At 38.8% G+C, this 17,999-nt stretch overlaps 1 protein-coding gene across 8 annotated transcripts in view; it reads right to left on the bottom strand.

Moving 5' to 3' along the window:
* Positions 1-11,637, bottom strand: part of RBMS3 (RNA binding motif single stranded interacting protein 3) — a 702,138-nt gene extending 690,501 nt beyond the window's left edge. For all 8 annotated transcript variants that reach the window (XM_077760752.1, XM_077760745.1, XM_077760748.1 and 5 more), the window contains exon 1: positions 11,409-11,637. In XM_077760752.1, the coding sequence (XP_077616878.1) occupies positions 11,409-11,483 (75 nt within the window). In that variant the 5' untranslated portion in view covers positions 11,484-11,637. The remainder of the gene's footprint in view (positions 1-11,408) is intronic.
* Between the last annotated feature and the right edge of the window lie 6,362 nt (positions 11,638-17,999).

Genomic DNA, 17,999 nt, shown 5'->3' with positions numbered 1-17,999 from the left:
GAAAAAAAAAAAAAAAAAAAAAAAAAAAAAGAACTAGTTCCCCCCAGGAGGGACAGACTGGGAAAGGGAAGGAAACACAGATGACTTAACGTACAAGCAAGGTCACACCAGGCAACCATCTTAAATGGAACAGAGATGGGGATGTGAGGACAATGAACTTGGCAGAAAAGATGGCCCATGATTAATAATAATAGCTAATCTTTCCTGGACCTCAATTGACCTAAACTCCTCAGTGACTCTATCCAGGACTCTACCATATGCATGTGCTGGGCGTACAGAGCATGGAAGTGTGACTGCACACACATCCGCAGTTCTACTCCTCCGTGGATCTCTGGGCCACTCACGGCCCACAAGCAGCCGGGCTGTCTGGTAAGTACTTTGCATTGTGTGATCCTCATGCCAACACAGGTTTGCTTGTTTAACCATTTATGTTGTTGTCACCCCCTCAAAGCCAGATCCTTTCCATGCTGAACAATGTATATTATGAGTGTCACTCAAGATTCATTACATTTTTAAGTATGGATGGATGTCAGACGAACATTTTATATACAGAAATTCCTAAATATGTGTTAAAATTTGATTCCAAAGACTTTCTGAAAAACACTTTTGTTTCCAATCGAAAACATTAATAAAGCTCTGATCCAGGTTCTTTCTGGAACTAGTGATAGAAAGCAGAACAAGTAAAGCAAGTGCTCAGAGGCTACTAAGTGCCTCAATATGCAAAAAACCCAAACAAAGCACTAAGTTTGTCCTCATAAGCATTGATTTCTTTTTCTAGAAGACACCAAAAGCCTCAACTATCTAACTCTTCCATATCAAGTTCTATATTCACATTACAGTCTTCCCTAAAGATGGTTCTTTGATTTGTAAACTACATTTTCTGTGCCAAAGAGCTCTTATTGTTTGCCTCTGGAAAGGAAAATAAATGGGCAAATTCCAGAAATCTGAAAAGCGGAATAAGATCTTAGCCTTTCTAATTTCTGTTTCTTCTTTTGTTTTCTCTTTCTTGGTGCTTCTCATAAATCACTAGTTAATTAAATATTGTAGAATTGCCATTTTTTCCCCTACCATCCTATTGACGGCCTCATCAACTAAAAGCTTTGAAGATCATTCAAATTCCCGTAGTATAAACAATTATCATGAAGTTATTTTGGGAAAAAATTAGAATCAATTGATAAATAAGATTTCTAAAAGATGCTATCAAAAATAACAGGGAAAACAGAATGGATATCTGACATATATAATGGATTATCAATATATCTCAGATCATGGTAAGATACAATGCTTTTGAACAGACAGGAAATTATTAGTTACCTATATTCCAGTAAGACTCGTCATTTTTTGCTACCAACTAGCAGAAAAGACAAAGATATGGAAAGGACAGATAGATGTCACCTTAAGACCACTGTGTCTCTCCACATTCCCTGTGGTCATTTAGCCTCAGTGAAAATCAGAACCATTGAAATAATCCATAAAGTTTCCAGAAGTGTGTGAGCGTATTATACGTGAGAGAGATAATTCAAAACTGATTCAATGAATCTGCTGATGAAATTCAGTGAGATCTAGCCAGAGAGCTGGGAAGAAAAATGGAATAATTAGGTAGAGAATCCAAACATGGGGTGATTATGAGAATTCTCCCTGGAAGATCAGGGAAGGGAGTGAATTTTTCAGTATGAGCATATGTGTGACGCTAGAGAAAGAAAAAACAAATCTTTCTCAAGTTGGGAGAAAATGATCATGCCCTGGGCCTGGGATCTTGATTGCCTTGTAGCACTGGGCAAGAATGAAGATGAAGGAAGCTATCACGTGAGGCTCAGGGCTGAAGTACCTTCAGCGCACCCAACACCAGTGCAAGCAATGGTAGATCTGGTTAGAGCATACACACATGTAGATACATGTGTTCTTTAGGAAGCACATGGATTCCATAGGGGTAAGAGGGACCCTTGCACACCAGGAGAAGTTACTTTAGGTGACTAACCATGGACCCTGAGGAACGGGAGGTGGCAGTTTTAATACATGCAGCAAAACCATGACCCAATTTCTAGACAGAAGAATTTAGGAAGATTATGTCATAAAGTACATACTATGCCATCAATGTGCCTCCTGCCAGTACCCTTAACTGGAAGCCCAGGGAAACACCTGTTACATTCCAGCTCTTTTTCTTTCTAATTGGTAAACAATCCCACCAATTGTACGAAAAAATTCTGTGAACCTGGCACCCAGATCTGGAACTCTCAGTTGTCCTTGCTGCCAGAGGTCAATTCAATGTGTCTGCTTTTGACATGTTTCAGCGAAAGAATGTTAATGACATTTTCCGATACACTGTGCTCTTCTACCACGTGCCCCACCCCAGAAATTTGGGATTACTAAAATACAGAGGTATCTTAAATGCCAAAAGTCTACAACAGGTGGAGAAATGGCCAGCTTTTCAGGCTTTCTGACCACTGTAGGGACCCACAAAAACACTGACAAGATGAGCAAAATGCACTGCTTCCAAACTAAAAAGAAAACTATGAAACCAAAAGAATAAACATTTGTTTACATATCGACAAATCACAACTCACTGTCAACTCTATCCATTGTTCTACTTAGTCCTTTGATAATCTTTGTATTCAAGAAAACCTGTACGTTACATTTTTTCACATTGCTAGAACATTCCCGTATGTAAGATGGCAGCCCCAAATTTACAGGCACAGAGAAATCTATTTACTTGCACTCGAAGAGTTTCAACAGCAGAATTATAACAACTCTTTAGATATTTTATTGCAGGAAATAAAAGAAATCTAATTTGATGTGGAATATGAATACCCTTTAATATGTCTGTTAGTTTGCGGGATGGGGGCTTCTAAGATTGTCCAGAAAATATGGGGGTTTTAAAATGACCCCTCACCTTTCCCATTGTTAAAGGCAGTCACTAAACTTGGGAGAGAAATTCTTCCGTGTTCATTGATGTGTCCCTTCTGATATTCTTTCCTTATATTTTTCCAGCCTATTAACACAGTTAAACACAAAAACAAGAACAAGCCAGGAAGGGAAAACTTGCCATTGTTACAATAAAGTCAAGTTGTCCTAAAAGATAAATAATGAAGTTTAAAGGCAGCAGTTAATCTTTTGGAATAAATTTTAAAAAGAACATCAGAATTTTATTCTTTTCAGAATTCCCTGCCTTAAATTGAAGCAAAATATCCTTATTTCTAATGGTTCAAGTCTGAAATGGCATGGACAGCAACAGACAAGAGGCCTAGGGGCTGAAAGTCAAGACCAAGAATAATTCAGGAGCTGTCACAACCCTGCAAGGGATTAGCACCATTTAAAAAAAAAATGTGTTTTTCTCATCTCCTGAGAAGAATGTAAACATCACAGGTATATCATATGGTTTTTTTGTATGGTACACCAGAAAACAATCTCTGAAATTTTATTTCAAGCTTCGTACACACTCCTTCAAGTACTTCATCTACTCGAAACTACGTGGGAGTATAAAAGCACATTTGCTTGAATGCGAAGTTACCTTAGTGTAAGTTATATTCAGGGTGCCACTGTCCAATTTGTGTGAGTGATAAGTTTTAAAAGGGGCAACATGAGTTTACAGACATTGGTAATAGTTTCAACTATGACTCACATACATAAGAAAAGATTTTAAGGTATCGTAGCCAGTTCCAGAGACCCAAACAGTTAGCATTCTGTTTTCCATTTTCCTTTTCATTAAATCGTCATCAATCAGCAATATGACTAAGATAGATAGACAGCAGTACATGAGATAAAAATAGACCTCTCAAAAATCCTCCTTAAATTCTATGCATGATCCATATTCAGCTTGAAAACTATCAGCTAAGAATGAAATAACCAAAAGATCGTCTGCGTCTAGCATATAAAGTATGATGTATACCAATTTCTGAATACCACGATATAATGATAGGAAAACTAATTCTGAAACAAATTACAAATCAGTACCTAAAACCATTATTACCAATATTTAGAATACAGTGAGATTTGTTTTTTCTTCCACTGTCCCTTACTTTCCACACAATAGGATAGGACATTATCAGGGTTGCCTTGACCATATATGCAATCAAGTCTATTTTTTTTTCCTATTTGGTTATCAATCATAAAAACACAATTCAAGGTTCCACCAACTTTCATTAATTCAGCTAACGGGGACTTTTTGGAGAAGAAAAAGAGTACCTGGTGAGAAAAAGAGGTCTTGCTTATGTGTCCTGAAGATGTTATTCCTTTCCTCATAAAATACCATATACTACAGTGACTATAGTGTTTCTTTCCCATGCTTTAAATGCTCCTATTCAGAAATTCAGGGACTCAAAGGATTTGCAGACTCCAGTTGAAACAGTATTTCATCTATGGATTTGTCATTTCCACAACTGACACTAGTTCCTGGTTTCATTCATAAAACTAGGGTTATCAGGGCCTTAATGAGGCAATCCTACTGCCTTCATTCCCCCAACTGGTTAGGCCAAGCACACGCCTAACCATTCAGTTCTTATACCACCTGCAGAAGGAAGTTAAATGAGGAAAAGTAAAGTGTCACACTGTCACCATCAAGTCTTTGGAGGAGCTCTAATTTTACCCAAAGGAGAAAGCTTTAACCACCACAACAAAGTCACCAACGGCCATGATGAAATGATGCCTGTCATTCCATCCCACCCCTGGGAATTGCTCTCTACCCACTCCCCGGTGATGGATGTGTTTCTCTGGGTGCACCGGGTTTAGATGTGGCAAAGGATGCAGACAGATTCGTCAAATCACCAAAGTCGGCAAAGCAGCATTTGAACTGCTCTGGACAAAGTGATGGGGGCCTGGACAAAAACTCACCAATGGCACAAAACCAAGGTTATCTCCCAGTACCATGAATGCATCAAAGCAGGCTCATTTATCTCAAAGTAAGAGTCACAAACGCTAAGCCTTGAAGAGATCTTAGAGAACCTGACCTAGAAACCAATTCGTTGACACACAGTTCAGAGAATTCCCTCCCTCCAAAACCAAAACCAAACCAGAATCAAGTTCTTATCATTCATTATCCATATTCTTGAAATTTGTTATCTGTTAGAGGTCGATGTTCTGAACTACAAAACTTTATTCGTATATCTGATTCCACATGGTATATATACTTCCTGGCCAACAAATCTATACGGAAAAAAATGTGAACAAATTCTCTGCCTATATCAACATGAAAAACAGAACCAAACGGAATCCAACTTAACTTCTGTCAGCCTCTCTCTTTTTTTTTTCCTTTTCGAAGTGGCTTTCTAGTGTCTGAAATCTGAAAAATAACGGCCACCCCTATATGCTTTTTCAAGGCCCTGAAAACAATGACTTACTAATACATCTTGTATTAGTATTAGTATCCTATAGACTTACAATCTCTAATAAACTCAAGATTATAGTTTTCATGAATAGCTTTTTTTTCTTTTTTAAAAACTCTGAAATAAAACATCCCATAAAAACCAGAAATCTTTTTACTATGACAACACTGCTAAAGAGCTAGACCCAAAAGCTGTGTCTCTTTGGGTAATTATGTTTTTTTCACACTGGCCACAAAAGAGCAATATGCATACAAAACCAAATATCCTATTTTTGCATATCTTAAAAAAAGAATCACACCGCAACCTAAGTTGCTCTTTCTAAGTTACTGGTCCTCGTTACCTATCACATCTTCTTTAGGGACAAACGGCCTGAAAATTTTCTTATAATAGATCCACAGATTAAAGTAGCAAAAAACAAAAACAAAACAAAAACAAAAACAAAATCAGGAGAACAAGTTTATGGTTTCGACACAGAGACGAGAAATTCACTTTGGCTATTTGAACACGTGCTGCTTGGGAGTCACGATGCCCCTTCCAATTGCACTGGTTTCAGACCCTTCAGTAACTATGGGTTTTCTAATTAAATGGCACTCTCTATTTAAAAATTGGTATTACGTGTCCATCTCCATTTTCAGAAAGTGCATGTTTCAATCCCGTCCAAGACAGTTCAGCATTTTTCCCACTACTGCAAAAAATAGCATCGCGTACCCTCAACACAGGTATTACAACACATAAATATACTGTTGCCCTTGCAGTTTCATCTGCTTTCTTGCTGTGCAAAAGCTATAGCATAAAAAAGTCTATTCTCACATGCTTTTGATATTACACTATTTAATCACATACAGCTGTGGCTTATGAGACTGTTACAAAACACAATTTTAATGTAGTACTCGAAGCCAATTTTGGATAAACATCAACCATTTACTCTGAAGAAGAAGTCCGACACTAAAAAAGATTTTCTCTTAAAGGAAAAGACTGGTTTTTTTAGAATTTGGCGTGGGCATTATTGTGACTGAGCCCTCTCTCTGCCAAAAAGGCTGATAATGTCAAAAAAGGATTGTGTAAAAATCATATTAGTGCAAAAAGGAAGCTTTCCAGGATTCCTGGAGCCAGAGGGACCTGAAATGAACTTCCATCAGCTTTCTCTTTTGCCTCCCTCCCTGCACAGCACCCCTATGTCCAACCCTCTAATAGCTTTAATTACTTCAAAGAAATAATGTTGAGTTGTAATTCTATTATTGACAGAAAGCGAAAGGAAACTACATTAGAAAGATACAGTTAGAACAAACTGACATGATGTTTTCTTTGAATCTGGAATGATTCTGGAGAAAAAAACCACATGAACTTTTTACATATTTCCTCCTTTTCAGTAGACACTAAACTTAGGGAAACAATGACTATATTTTAGAAAAGACAAACCCAATGATCATAAAAACGGGGGGGTGGTAAGTAAAGAAAACAAAACAATTAGAAAGGGAGAGTGGTCCCCTGTAACTATTTTTCTCTTATTTAAAACCAATTAAAACTGTATACATTCTAAAATGAGACCAGATTTATCATAGTTTCATATTATCCCCGCCCCTGCCCTGGAGCGAAAGAAATATTTAGACTTGTACCTAAAAATTCTATTGCTGGAAGATTTTTAGAAAACCAGTTCTGTACGTTTCAGCCTTTCAAAGGAAAACAGAACTTGGGAGTTTTCAAGGCTGTTTTAAAACTGGCAAGTTACCAACTCTGGCTATCAATGCAAATCTGAGGCAGGAAGTACTAAGGAAATTCTAAACTCATTCCCTCCCTCTGCGAGATTTTCTACATTTTCATGTGCAAGAAGTATGTTAAGGGGTTGTTCTGTTTTGCTTTTGAAGGATCTGTACATTTACGTCTTTGAGAATATCCTTTGCCCCTTAGGAGCCTCTCTCTTCCTTCCCCTCCTCCTTAAGTCCTTTGTGTTTCAAGTGTTTGCCCTTTCTATAGCACAATCAGTTGGGCTCTAGCTAGACTTTGAGAGATGGGCGGCTGTCCAGGCTGCAGATGGTTAGAAACTCAGCCTGAAATCAGTGTGCAGTTGATGAATTGCTCCCTACACCTGACCCCAACTTCACACCAATGCTCTGAATACAATCTGAATACCACCGGCCAGAAAAATCCTGTAGGGTACCGCAGTCTAAACCCGTTTGTGTAAGATCTTCAGAGGAAGTGGATAGCCAAAGAAGGAAAGGCAGTAGGCTCACGGAAAAGCAGTGCCAGTAGAAACCATGCCCTGGATGGGTAGAAACATTGTGACCTGGTCAGAGGAAGGAACTGGAAGGAAGGATGAGCTTGCTGTGGGTGCTTGGATGAATTTTAAACTTTTGGGAAGATGACAAAAGTTTTCGAAGTATCCCTTATGAGAGAAATACCTGTTTCTCAGCTGCAAAATATCAATGCACCAGGCTGTGGCCATGTTTCACTCTTTTTAGCTTTCCTAGTTTGACTAAAGTTGCTTTGCCAAGAAATCTCCCCAAAGTACCTCAAATTCAGATCAAAATTCACCCTGGCTCTCACATGGCAAGAGCAACAGGTTAGCTGCTTTGAGTGGGCTACAACAAAATTATTGAGAAATATTAGGTTACAACTCAATCAAACATCATTATAGACATTATCATTAAGCCAATGAACCATTCTTTGGTTCCCATTCTTTAAAATTTGCTGAGTACTCTGGGTGGTCTTCAAACGGCAAATTTGTTTTGATGAAGATTCTTTTTTTTGAATCCAGCTAGGTCTCTTATATAAATATTGTAACATGTCACTAAGATTTCTTCTATACTGCTTAACCAAAACCAACGTTTCTTTTTGAAATTGCTTCTTTTGAGAGGAAGAGAAAAATGGCCAAAAGAAAATTGACAAATGACAACTCTGAATGTGAGGTCTTGGACAGTGAGCATTCTAGAATAACACTGTTACTAGGCATAGCTAGCTACTAGTCAGCTACTGAGTCTCATTTAACTTACAGGTACATTTTTTTCTAATATAATATTTTAAGCATTTAGAAAATTATTTAAAGAGAGAAAAGTATAAACGTCTTCTTACTTTTTTTTTTCTTTTTAAGCAACAAAGTGAATGGATTGGTTCTGATGTGATGGGGAATAGAGGAACAGGGAAAGGCAGGAGAGTGCCTCAAGTTTTTCTAAAACTTTAACTGCATTTTAGCAAATGGAAACATTTCCATCTATTTAAAAAAAATCCTACTTTCATTTTGTTTTATCATAATAAAATAGCAGCTGTATCTAATACACACATTCAGTATCTTGCACTTTCTGAATGGGTACAATAAATAGCAAACCTTTTAGTTCTTTTGCAGTCCCATAAAGATTTTCCAACCCAAACTAATGTCGGTAAATAGCTTTTGTTGATTCGTTAAAAACACCTGAAGTTAGATAACAGCTTAAATTATGATGTCACCAGAATAGGACTTTTATGGTCAACCGCGGAATTCTATTTTTATCCACCATAAGTATTCTTTATGTATCAGCATCATTTTAAACAGCCATGATTTCAAAAATGGATTATAACTACACACCAAGGCTGGAAGGACACCAGATTCTATGAATCCCACCCGGACTTACCAAATCAACATGAGCGGCATGCATTTCCTTCAAAATTATTATAGATTAAATTTTAAGATATAAGCATAAAACGAGACAAAAACCAACACTGAAATAACCTAGTTGTGTTCATGCTGTACAGGGGCATGAGAGTCCTTTATTACATAGTGTTCATGCTGTCATGAAGCCCCCACACTTTAAAATATGATTGACCCTTCTTCCCATCCCTGGGGTGCCCACGTTTCAAACCAGGGCACGTTTTCACATCTTCAGCTTCCAGGAATGTTATTAATGTCTGTCATTTCAGAGCCACCGGAACAGTATTGGACAACTTCACAGCACGGTCGAAATTTTACAACATAATAATCAATATGAACTACCAGGATAGCCAAAGGAGCTGATCTTATATTCCTTACCACCCTGATCTGATTACCCGAATATCAGCTCAGGTCACCTAATGGATCTAGCTTCTTTAAAAATGTTCCAGAAGTTGATGGCTTTGACTAGCTTGAAAGTAACAAGATCCAGATGCCGCCTGTCTACACAACACTAAGCTATACAGGACCCCAAAACAGATTTTATTTTAATTCTCTCTATATTTTTCAGGCTCTCTTCTTTTCCACCACTTCACTTTCCCTCTTTATCCTTATCTCTCCCTCTCCCTCCTTCTCTCTGTCTCTCTCTCTGTCTCTCTCTCTGTCTCTCTCTCTCTCTCTCTCACACACACACACACACACAGACACCACACACACTTCCCATCAGTGTAGCTCATCCAGCATCCTGTCCTTAATATAACGTGCACGACATTATTTCCTGCTAGTAATAAGTTAAAAGAAATCTCAAGCAGGAAAGTAATTATTCCATTATTCCATTCATTTTTATCTAAAGTTTCTTTTCTGAATATACTTCATATTAAAAAAAAAAAACAAAAAGAGAGAATACCCAAAGAGAAAGCATAAATTTGGAAACATTTGGAAAAATTTAGCCAAATGAGTAAAAGGGATGGAATGTCCGATATTTTTCATGGAGCCCTTGAGTTTGTTGTTTTTGTTTCTTTGGGGGATGAAAAATGACTATAAATTTCCTTTTTTTTAACTTGTCCTTGCTTTGCCGTTTCCTTAAGGGAGGCAGGCAGCATTCTCTACCCAGTCCCCCAAAGAGTTAAAACTCAAGGCACTGGAGCAGGAGGGCTGGTCTATTTAAGCAGCGGCAGCACAAACTAAATGCTCACAAAGGCAAAAAGCAATGTGAGTCGACCTTGGAGGGGCAGGGCGAGTCACGGAGCGTTTGAAAAAGAAAGAAAAAAGCAACGATTTTTAATATAATTCTGAAAGTCTGCTGCCGGGTCTCGTTTACAGATAGGCATTGTTTGATGAGACAGAATAAATAAGAGCTAACTACAGCATGAATTACCAAACACTAATCACATCATCGAGTCCTGGTGACAGCACAGATCACTCAAGGCATTCCTTGTTCACTCTCAGCATATTCATTTATTAAGAAGACAGTGGAGTCAGGCTAATGCAATACAAAATAATATCATCCGTATAGAAATATAACCCATGCGTTCAAAGTGGTAACTCCACCAACATCCCCCCTCCCCCAGTCAAGTCCAATTTAATTGACAAATTGGAGCAGTGATTCCACACCTGAGAGTCTTTCATGTCTGAACTGCCTGATAAAGTTCACAGTTGGCACTGCCCACTGCTTAGTTACGTGGGCTTGCCACTGGCCCCGTAATGATCATTTGAGCACACACATAAAGATTCAAGTATTTAACCAATTCATGTCCAATTATCATCAGTTACATTTCATCCTGTTTCAAGACCCAGGCCTCCTGATGGATCTAGCTTCTAGAAAAACAGAGCTTCTAAAAGTAAAGAGTACCTATTGTAAAGCTCCAAAATTCAGTCTCTAGCATCTTGATCTTCCTCAATATAAAACAAAATATGTAAGGCAAATAAAAACAAAACACAGAAACACACCCAAACAAACTCTAAGGGACTTTAGTCAGCTGTACTATACCTTCGCACACCCTTCCTTCATTTTATACTCAGCGATTAAAAGTTTGAGTTGCCCCCACCCTGGTGTGTCCTATCCAGTGGGAAAAACCCTTTTAGAGCCACAAACAAAGAAAAGCTCACCAGAAAAGCCCCTGAAATTGTATTCTTGTGTCTGATAATCACTGTTACGATCTCCTTTCTAACAAGCCTGTCCATCTGCAAAGGACTTTACTACGGGTATCAGGAACATTTTCATGTTGCCAAATAACAACAAAGGAACACGAGCGAAACTATTATCTCTCTTGAAAGAGAAAGCCACAATCCCGGGCTAGCTTTCTTATATTCTCCTCTGCCTCATTAACTCCCTCGGTATGTTACTAATTTCAAAGAAGCAGGAAGAGGTGATGGGGAAGGAGAGGTAAATAATAATTCACACGCCTGTCTCTTTCCCATCCCAAGTGCAGGATACCACACTGATTGCCAGACTGTGGGTCACGCCATACCTTGGTTTGGAGATACTGAGGATAGTAGTAAGTGTACTGGGGGTACATTTGTGGCTGATCCAGGCGTTTGCCCATGTAGCTGGAATCTTTATCTCCGAGGCAGGGAACTGGATGACAGGGTATAGTTCCCCAGGCCGAGCTTCCTCTTAAACCACTATTCCTGACAGTCCCGATGACTGATGAGGCTTCAGAGATCCCTCGTCTTCCACCACTCGCTAGTTCCAACACAGCAAGAATTTAAAAAAGAAACACACCAAAAAAAAAAAAAAAAAAAAAAGGAAGGGTATCGGTAGGAAAAAAAGACCAATACACACAGCCTCCCCAGATCTTGCCTTCCTTCCCCCAGCTGCCAGGGTCCACTTGGGATGAGGCAGTTTGTTCTCTACCAGGCTATCTGTAGTGATGTCAATTCCCAGCGTTTGTAAAGAGAGAGAGAGAAAAAAAAAATCAAAGTCCTTTTAGCACAACTCCGAATCCTTGCAGATCAGCTTCCTGTCTCCTGTTTGTCTCTTTCCCCACCGTAAAGAAAAAAAAGAAAAAAGAAAGAAAGAGAAAGAAAGAAGAAACCAAAAAAAGAAAAAAAAAGAAAGAAAGAAAAAGAAAGGGGAAAAGAAAAAGGGGAAAAAAAAAAAAAACCTCGCACAGCTTAGTTGCTGCTGTCTCCCTCCCAGAGTGACATGGTGTTCGGGGCTTGTCCTGTCCTTTCATTCACTTCCCCTCCTTCCAGCCGGTGGGTGGAACCGAGAGAGCCTCTCCAGGGAGCAGCGTACGCAGTCCAGAAGGCTGCAGTATTTCCTCCAAGAAAAAAAAAAAGGCTGCTTCAACCCCTGCTGCAAGCAAAGTTCCGATTCCCTCTGCTGGCTATCTCGAATAGCAAAGCAATTTTTGCAGCAAGCTGCTGCCGCTGGAACAGAACCCGGGGAACTCAAATGCGGGCGGTGGATTATTTCTTATCCCTCCCTTCATCTACCCGCCCCCCCACAAGAGCTGCCTTCTTTCTTTCTTTTTTTTTTTTCTTGCCAAGTCGCAAGGTATGCCACGCTGCTAAACAAAACACAGGAGACCATGGGAGGGAAGAGAAGACGAAGGAAGAAAGGAAGAGAAAGAAACAAAACAAAAACAAAAAATACTAAATAAAGGCAGAGGGACAACCCTTGCTGGTGAAAATGGGAAAAGTGTATCCTGAATGCTTTCAAAACCTGTTAATGTATAAAGCCAGATGAATCCAAGACCTGGTGCAGAAACTCTTCTTGGAGGCATGGAGGGAGAAAAGTAGTGAAGAAATTGTAAAGTCTACTCCGGGACTACTATTAACAAGACATGCAGCATCAGATCACAGTGACCGACTTACTGGAGCAGAAATGATCATTCTTAGTCTTACATCCATTTTGTGAGCATCAAAAGAGATATCCCACTAGGTTTACGGATGACGTTAGAAATAAAATCACTGTTTCTCTCACTGTCTATCTCTTTATAATTATTTTGATTCACGAATGCATTAATCACTTTACTGATATCACACACACAAAAATCATACTTACTTGGCTGAGCTTTTCGCCCACCAAAAATAAGCCCTAGTCTGACAGGTCTATCATCTATTACATTAATAATACAAATTGTTTCAGAGAAAATATATTTCCTTTAAGGGTCTCTTTTCAAGGCAGACAAGGCTAAAATTAGACATGCCAGCTGTGTTTTGCTGCGAGTGCTCACGCATGCCCAAAGCGTGGGCAGACCAACATTGAGAGCCTCTCTATTCTGTCAAACCGGCTCTGTTCTCCCCAGTCCAGAGTCGCCTTTTCAGATAAGAGGTTTCTGGTATAAATCCAGCTTCTTAGTGAAGAACAGAGAATTCCAGCCCAATGCACAATATGGTGTCCATCCACATACAAGTCCCGCCACCCATGAGGTCGCTGGTTTCCACTCAGGGGTCTGGTTATTGGAAACTGTGTGAGAACATGCATGTTCTTTGGAGAAAGGAGGAGGAGCTTTCTTTGGAGAAAGGAGAAAGGAGTAAGGAGGGTGGGGAGCTTTACATTAGACTTTTGGGAAGAACAACAACCAGAAAGAAGGAAGGAGTGAGGGTGGGAAGGTATGAGTTAGGAGCCCTTATAGCACTATCACTGAGAGAATTAAATCAACTCCACCAACGTTTAAATGTGTTATTCAGACCTCACTCATCCCATCCAGCAGGTGGAAATACTGTCAGCTTACCTGGCTGAAGGCCGTAAACTAAATCAGATACTAAATCAAAATTACACTGATTTAAAAACTATTCAGGGACATCTCATTGCTCAGACAATAAAGTTCTGACTCCTTAGGAATACTTTTCAAGACACCTGAAAACCCACCATTATTCTCCAGACTCAGATAGTCAACTCTGTTCCTCACGGTCATAGTGAAGTGGTTTTGAACTGGAATGTGCTCTTTCAGGGCCTTCTGTTATTGGCTCTGCCCTGGAGTCGTCTTGCATCCCCATCCTGCAGCTCTCAGCATGGATATCCACCCCCTCAGAGTAGCTTTCCCCGAACCCTTGCTTCCCTGCTGCACCTTATATTTGCCCTAATAGAATGCTTATCCTGTGCAACTGCCTGTTAATTCCATGTTTGTTTCTCCTATGATGCCCTAAAAGCCTCAGGAAAAGCAGGAAAGTAGGAGGTCCTATCAATCTCATTCACCTTCATATTTCCAAAACCTGCCACGGAATCTGGCACAAAACGGGTGCTCCGCAAATGTTTGGAAAATACGATATCTTACATACTATAAAAATTCTAACCCAACTCATATACTTCTTTCAGTACATTTCAGTAAATTTCTAGATGCAGGGGACAGAGTGATAACATAGATCAGAACAATGTCCATCCCTCATAGAATATATATTTTAGTGAGGGAGATAAAGTGATAAGCAAGCAAATTGGCAATATAAGTCAGGTAAAGTACAGTGCTGTCGAGAAATATAAAGCTGAGTAAAGAAAAACAGAGTCACAGGGATTCCTTTATTCATTCATTCATTCATTCATTCATTCATTTTTAGGGATTCCACTTTAAACAGGGTAGTCAGAGGGCACCTGGGTGGCCCAATTAGTTGAGTGTTTGACTTCAGCTCAGGTCATGATCTCACAGCTTGTGGGTTTTCGCCCCATGTCAGGCTCTGTGCTGACAGCTCAGAGGCTGGAACCTGCTTCAGATTCTGTGTCTCCCTCTCTCTCTGCCCCTCCTCTGCTCACACTCTCTCTCTTCTCTCTTTCTCAAAATAAATGAACATAATAATAAAAAAAAAAATGGGATAGTCAGGAAATGCTCACCAAGAAAGAGCTCTGAGGTTAAAGGAAGGATGGGAACCACACCCTGGGTGTTGTGCGCCCTGAGAGCACTTTGAGGGCCTTGGCTCCCACGCAAACTGCCTTGGCTCCAGTTCTGCCTCTGACAGATCACTCTGCCTCCTTTTCTCATCCCTTCAATGTCATGCCACACACTTCATACAGCTATCATGAGAATTCATCCAGGTTGACATGCAAAGCATTTATAACACCTAGGAACATACTGGATCTGCTCAATAAATGTCAGCTTGTATCTGGAAGGAGATTATCCCAGACAGAGATAACAGTAAGTACAGAAAGCCTGGCAGCATGAATGTGTCTTTAAAACAAACATGAAAAAGATGGCACAGAGGCTGAAATGGAGCAAGTATGGAGTAAGACTATCAAAAGAAGACCCTGGAGAGGTACCCTGGGCCAAATCATAAAAGTCTTAGCGGGAACTTAGTGAAGAAAGCAAAATTAGTGAGTTAATAGTACAGCCAGCAATCTATCCAAATATTTTGATTGTAGATCTAGTCATCTTCAACTATAGAATGCTGTCCTCCAAATGACTTAATGAGGTTCCTCCAAATACCAAGACTTAGAAGATCAGGATCCTCAATTGCTTCTGGCAATTTTACCACTATGAACAAAGGATACCAGTATTCTTTTATTTATAACTGGTCTACCTATGCCTTGGAGGGGAAGGAATAGTACCTTACTTACAAATGAAAGGCCAAAAAAATAACGCCTCAGCCCAAGCTATAGCTCACTTATATGTAAAGTTCCCAGCATGCGTTGATGCTATCTGCAATTTCTACACAAATTTCCACTTTCCAAAATGCTATTCTGTTTCATTGGATTATTGCTATGTTCTGGGCATCAACTATCATTAGTCTAAGCACATTCATTGAACATTTAAAGTCTTTCTTAAATAATGCAAAGACAGTTTGCCACTTGTGACAACTGTAAAACCTGTGTTTTATTTTTTCTATTTATTTATTTTTTCTGTTAGACATACCAGTAGCCATCACAATCGGGGAAGCAAGATACTCATGTCAGAAATAGTTTTTATATCATGTCTGCTCTGTTGGAGAAGTAGTGCTTTCCATTTAAATGATCAAGTTAAGGTAGGAGGTAACTAATTTAAGGCACTCTCTAAATCAGAAGCCAGCTGTGTCCCATTTGCCAACTAACAAACAAATTTTGTACAAATCCAAGAGAAGCAAACTGCATCAAAGGGCATGGACTCTTACACATTCACATGATTCACAGCATAGACTGGAGAAGCACTCATTTAAAACAAGTTCTTGGTTAAATAGGATAGAGACAACAGACATCTCAGACACACCATCCGGAGTTAGAGAAATGATGGTCCTGAAATGAAGGTCAATTGGGTAGAGATGGAGACTCTCTTCTGGTTTGCTCTTGACCTATCCCCTCAAAGAATAACTGGGTCCTGTCTTTGGTTGATTTATTTTTTAAATGACAAAGACTTAGTCAAAGGCAGAAGAAAAGAACAGTCGAGAGATAAGCAAATAATAATAATGAGTCATTATTATTATCTTTATTATTATACTATCTTTGCAAGCTTGGATACTATCCTATCTGCAAGACGTTCATGACCTTGAACAAATTAAAACAAACAAACAAATGAAAGCACAAGTTGGTATTTCTTGCCCTTTTTATTCAAATTTGTGAAATCCCTTTCCAACACAGCAGTTGCCAATGGCCTGTTAAAGATAAAAGTTAGCTTGAAAAAAAAAAAAAGGTAAGATGGTATAGATTATAAACTCTGACAGTAGTGATGCAAATGCCTTTTCTCCTACTGAATACTATCCATGGTTTAAGACCATACCTGAGACAAATCAGGAGAAAGAGATGACTAGTGATCCAAGCATTTGTGGTCCAAATTTCAACTACAATGGAATGTAAAATTTTAATGTAGATAAAAAGAATAAAAATTGGCCTTGGAAGGAAATTGCAAGCTTCAAGACAGAATTATAATGGGCTATATTTCAGGACAGTCAATCACATGCAAGAATAATTTAAAACAATAAACATTATTAAATTCAACAGTTTTGCTAAAGCATCTATTGTGTGCCTAAATCATCAAGGGTACCAAGATAAAAATTGTCATCCCTTGTCCTCAAGTAGACTTAGTATCTCAGTATCTACCAAACCTCAGCCATTCATAAATGACCTAGATGTTTTTCCTCATATCTGAATACCAATCCTAATAATAGTTACTCAATAATTTTAAGTTGACCCAGTTTTTTGAAGTACATTCTTTACTATAATTCTAAGCAGTGATGCACATGAAAACTCATGTTTATTCTGCTTTTATTATCTCTTTAAAAAAATACTTAACACTCCTCTCGCCCTTTACATATACTTTTCATAGCCCTTAATACCATGGCAGTCACATATATTTCTCTTTTACTACTAGGATCACCAAGACTCACACACTTCTCCACTTCATTGAAATTAGGCATGACCATGTGACTGGCTACGGCCAATAAAATCTGAAGCAGAAGTGATATGTGTATGTACTTTTAACTGTTGCTGTTTGATTCACCAGCCTACTCTTTCCTTATGGAAGCATGTGCTTATACGGAGGAAGCATCTTGGAAGGCTTAGAACAGCTGCTTTGAGTAGTCACCTGGACTAGCCATTGACTTGTTGCAAGCAAAAAATAAACCTTTGTTGGAATTATGCTAATGAGATTTGGTGACTTACCACAGCATCACTTAGCCCACCCTCACTAATATGATATTACTTGTACTTTGATTATATATTTGTTGATTTCCTTCCTTGAGGATCCTCTCTACTAATATATCTAAGCTTCTAAGGGCAAGGAATTTATCTGTCATGTTCACTGTTATATTCCCAGAACTTAGAACAGGCTTTGGGGTTTAATATACATTTAATAAATATGTTACATAAATGAATAAAATGTTCATCTAAAATAATCTCATTAATCTGTCAGTGGTGAAAGTGAAAATGCTTGATGAAATAGAAGGGGAAACAAGACATGTACTCAAATGTAAAAAAAAATGTTTTAAGTTTTCTAGAAGGAGAACTGCTATAAAAATAGCTACTGACTGTTCAGAGGAGGGGAAAAGTTTTCCACACTGACTATAAGGCATGAGTACTGGGTTAAGAAAGACTACTGAAGAGAAGAAGGTGGCCAAGGAGAAAATGAACTAAAATATAGATGGCCTACTACATACTAGACACTATACTAGAAGTTTATGAAGTCTCCTCAGTTAAAACTCCCAAGTACCTGGAA

This window comes from Crocuta crocuta, unplaced genomic scaffold, assembly GCF_008692635.1.
Source record: "Crocuta crocuta isolate KB4526 unplaced genomic scaffold, BGI_CrCroc_1.0 scaffold253, whole genome shotgun sequence".
Classification (NCBI taxonomy): domain Eukaryota; kingdom Metazoa; phylum Chordata; class Mammalia; order Carnivora; family Hyaenidae; genus Crocuta; species Crocuta crocuta.
This window is presented reverse-complemented; position numbering and strand designations above follow the sequence as displayed.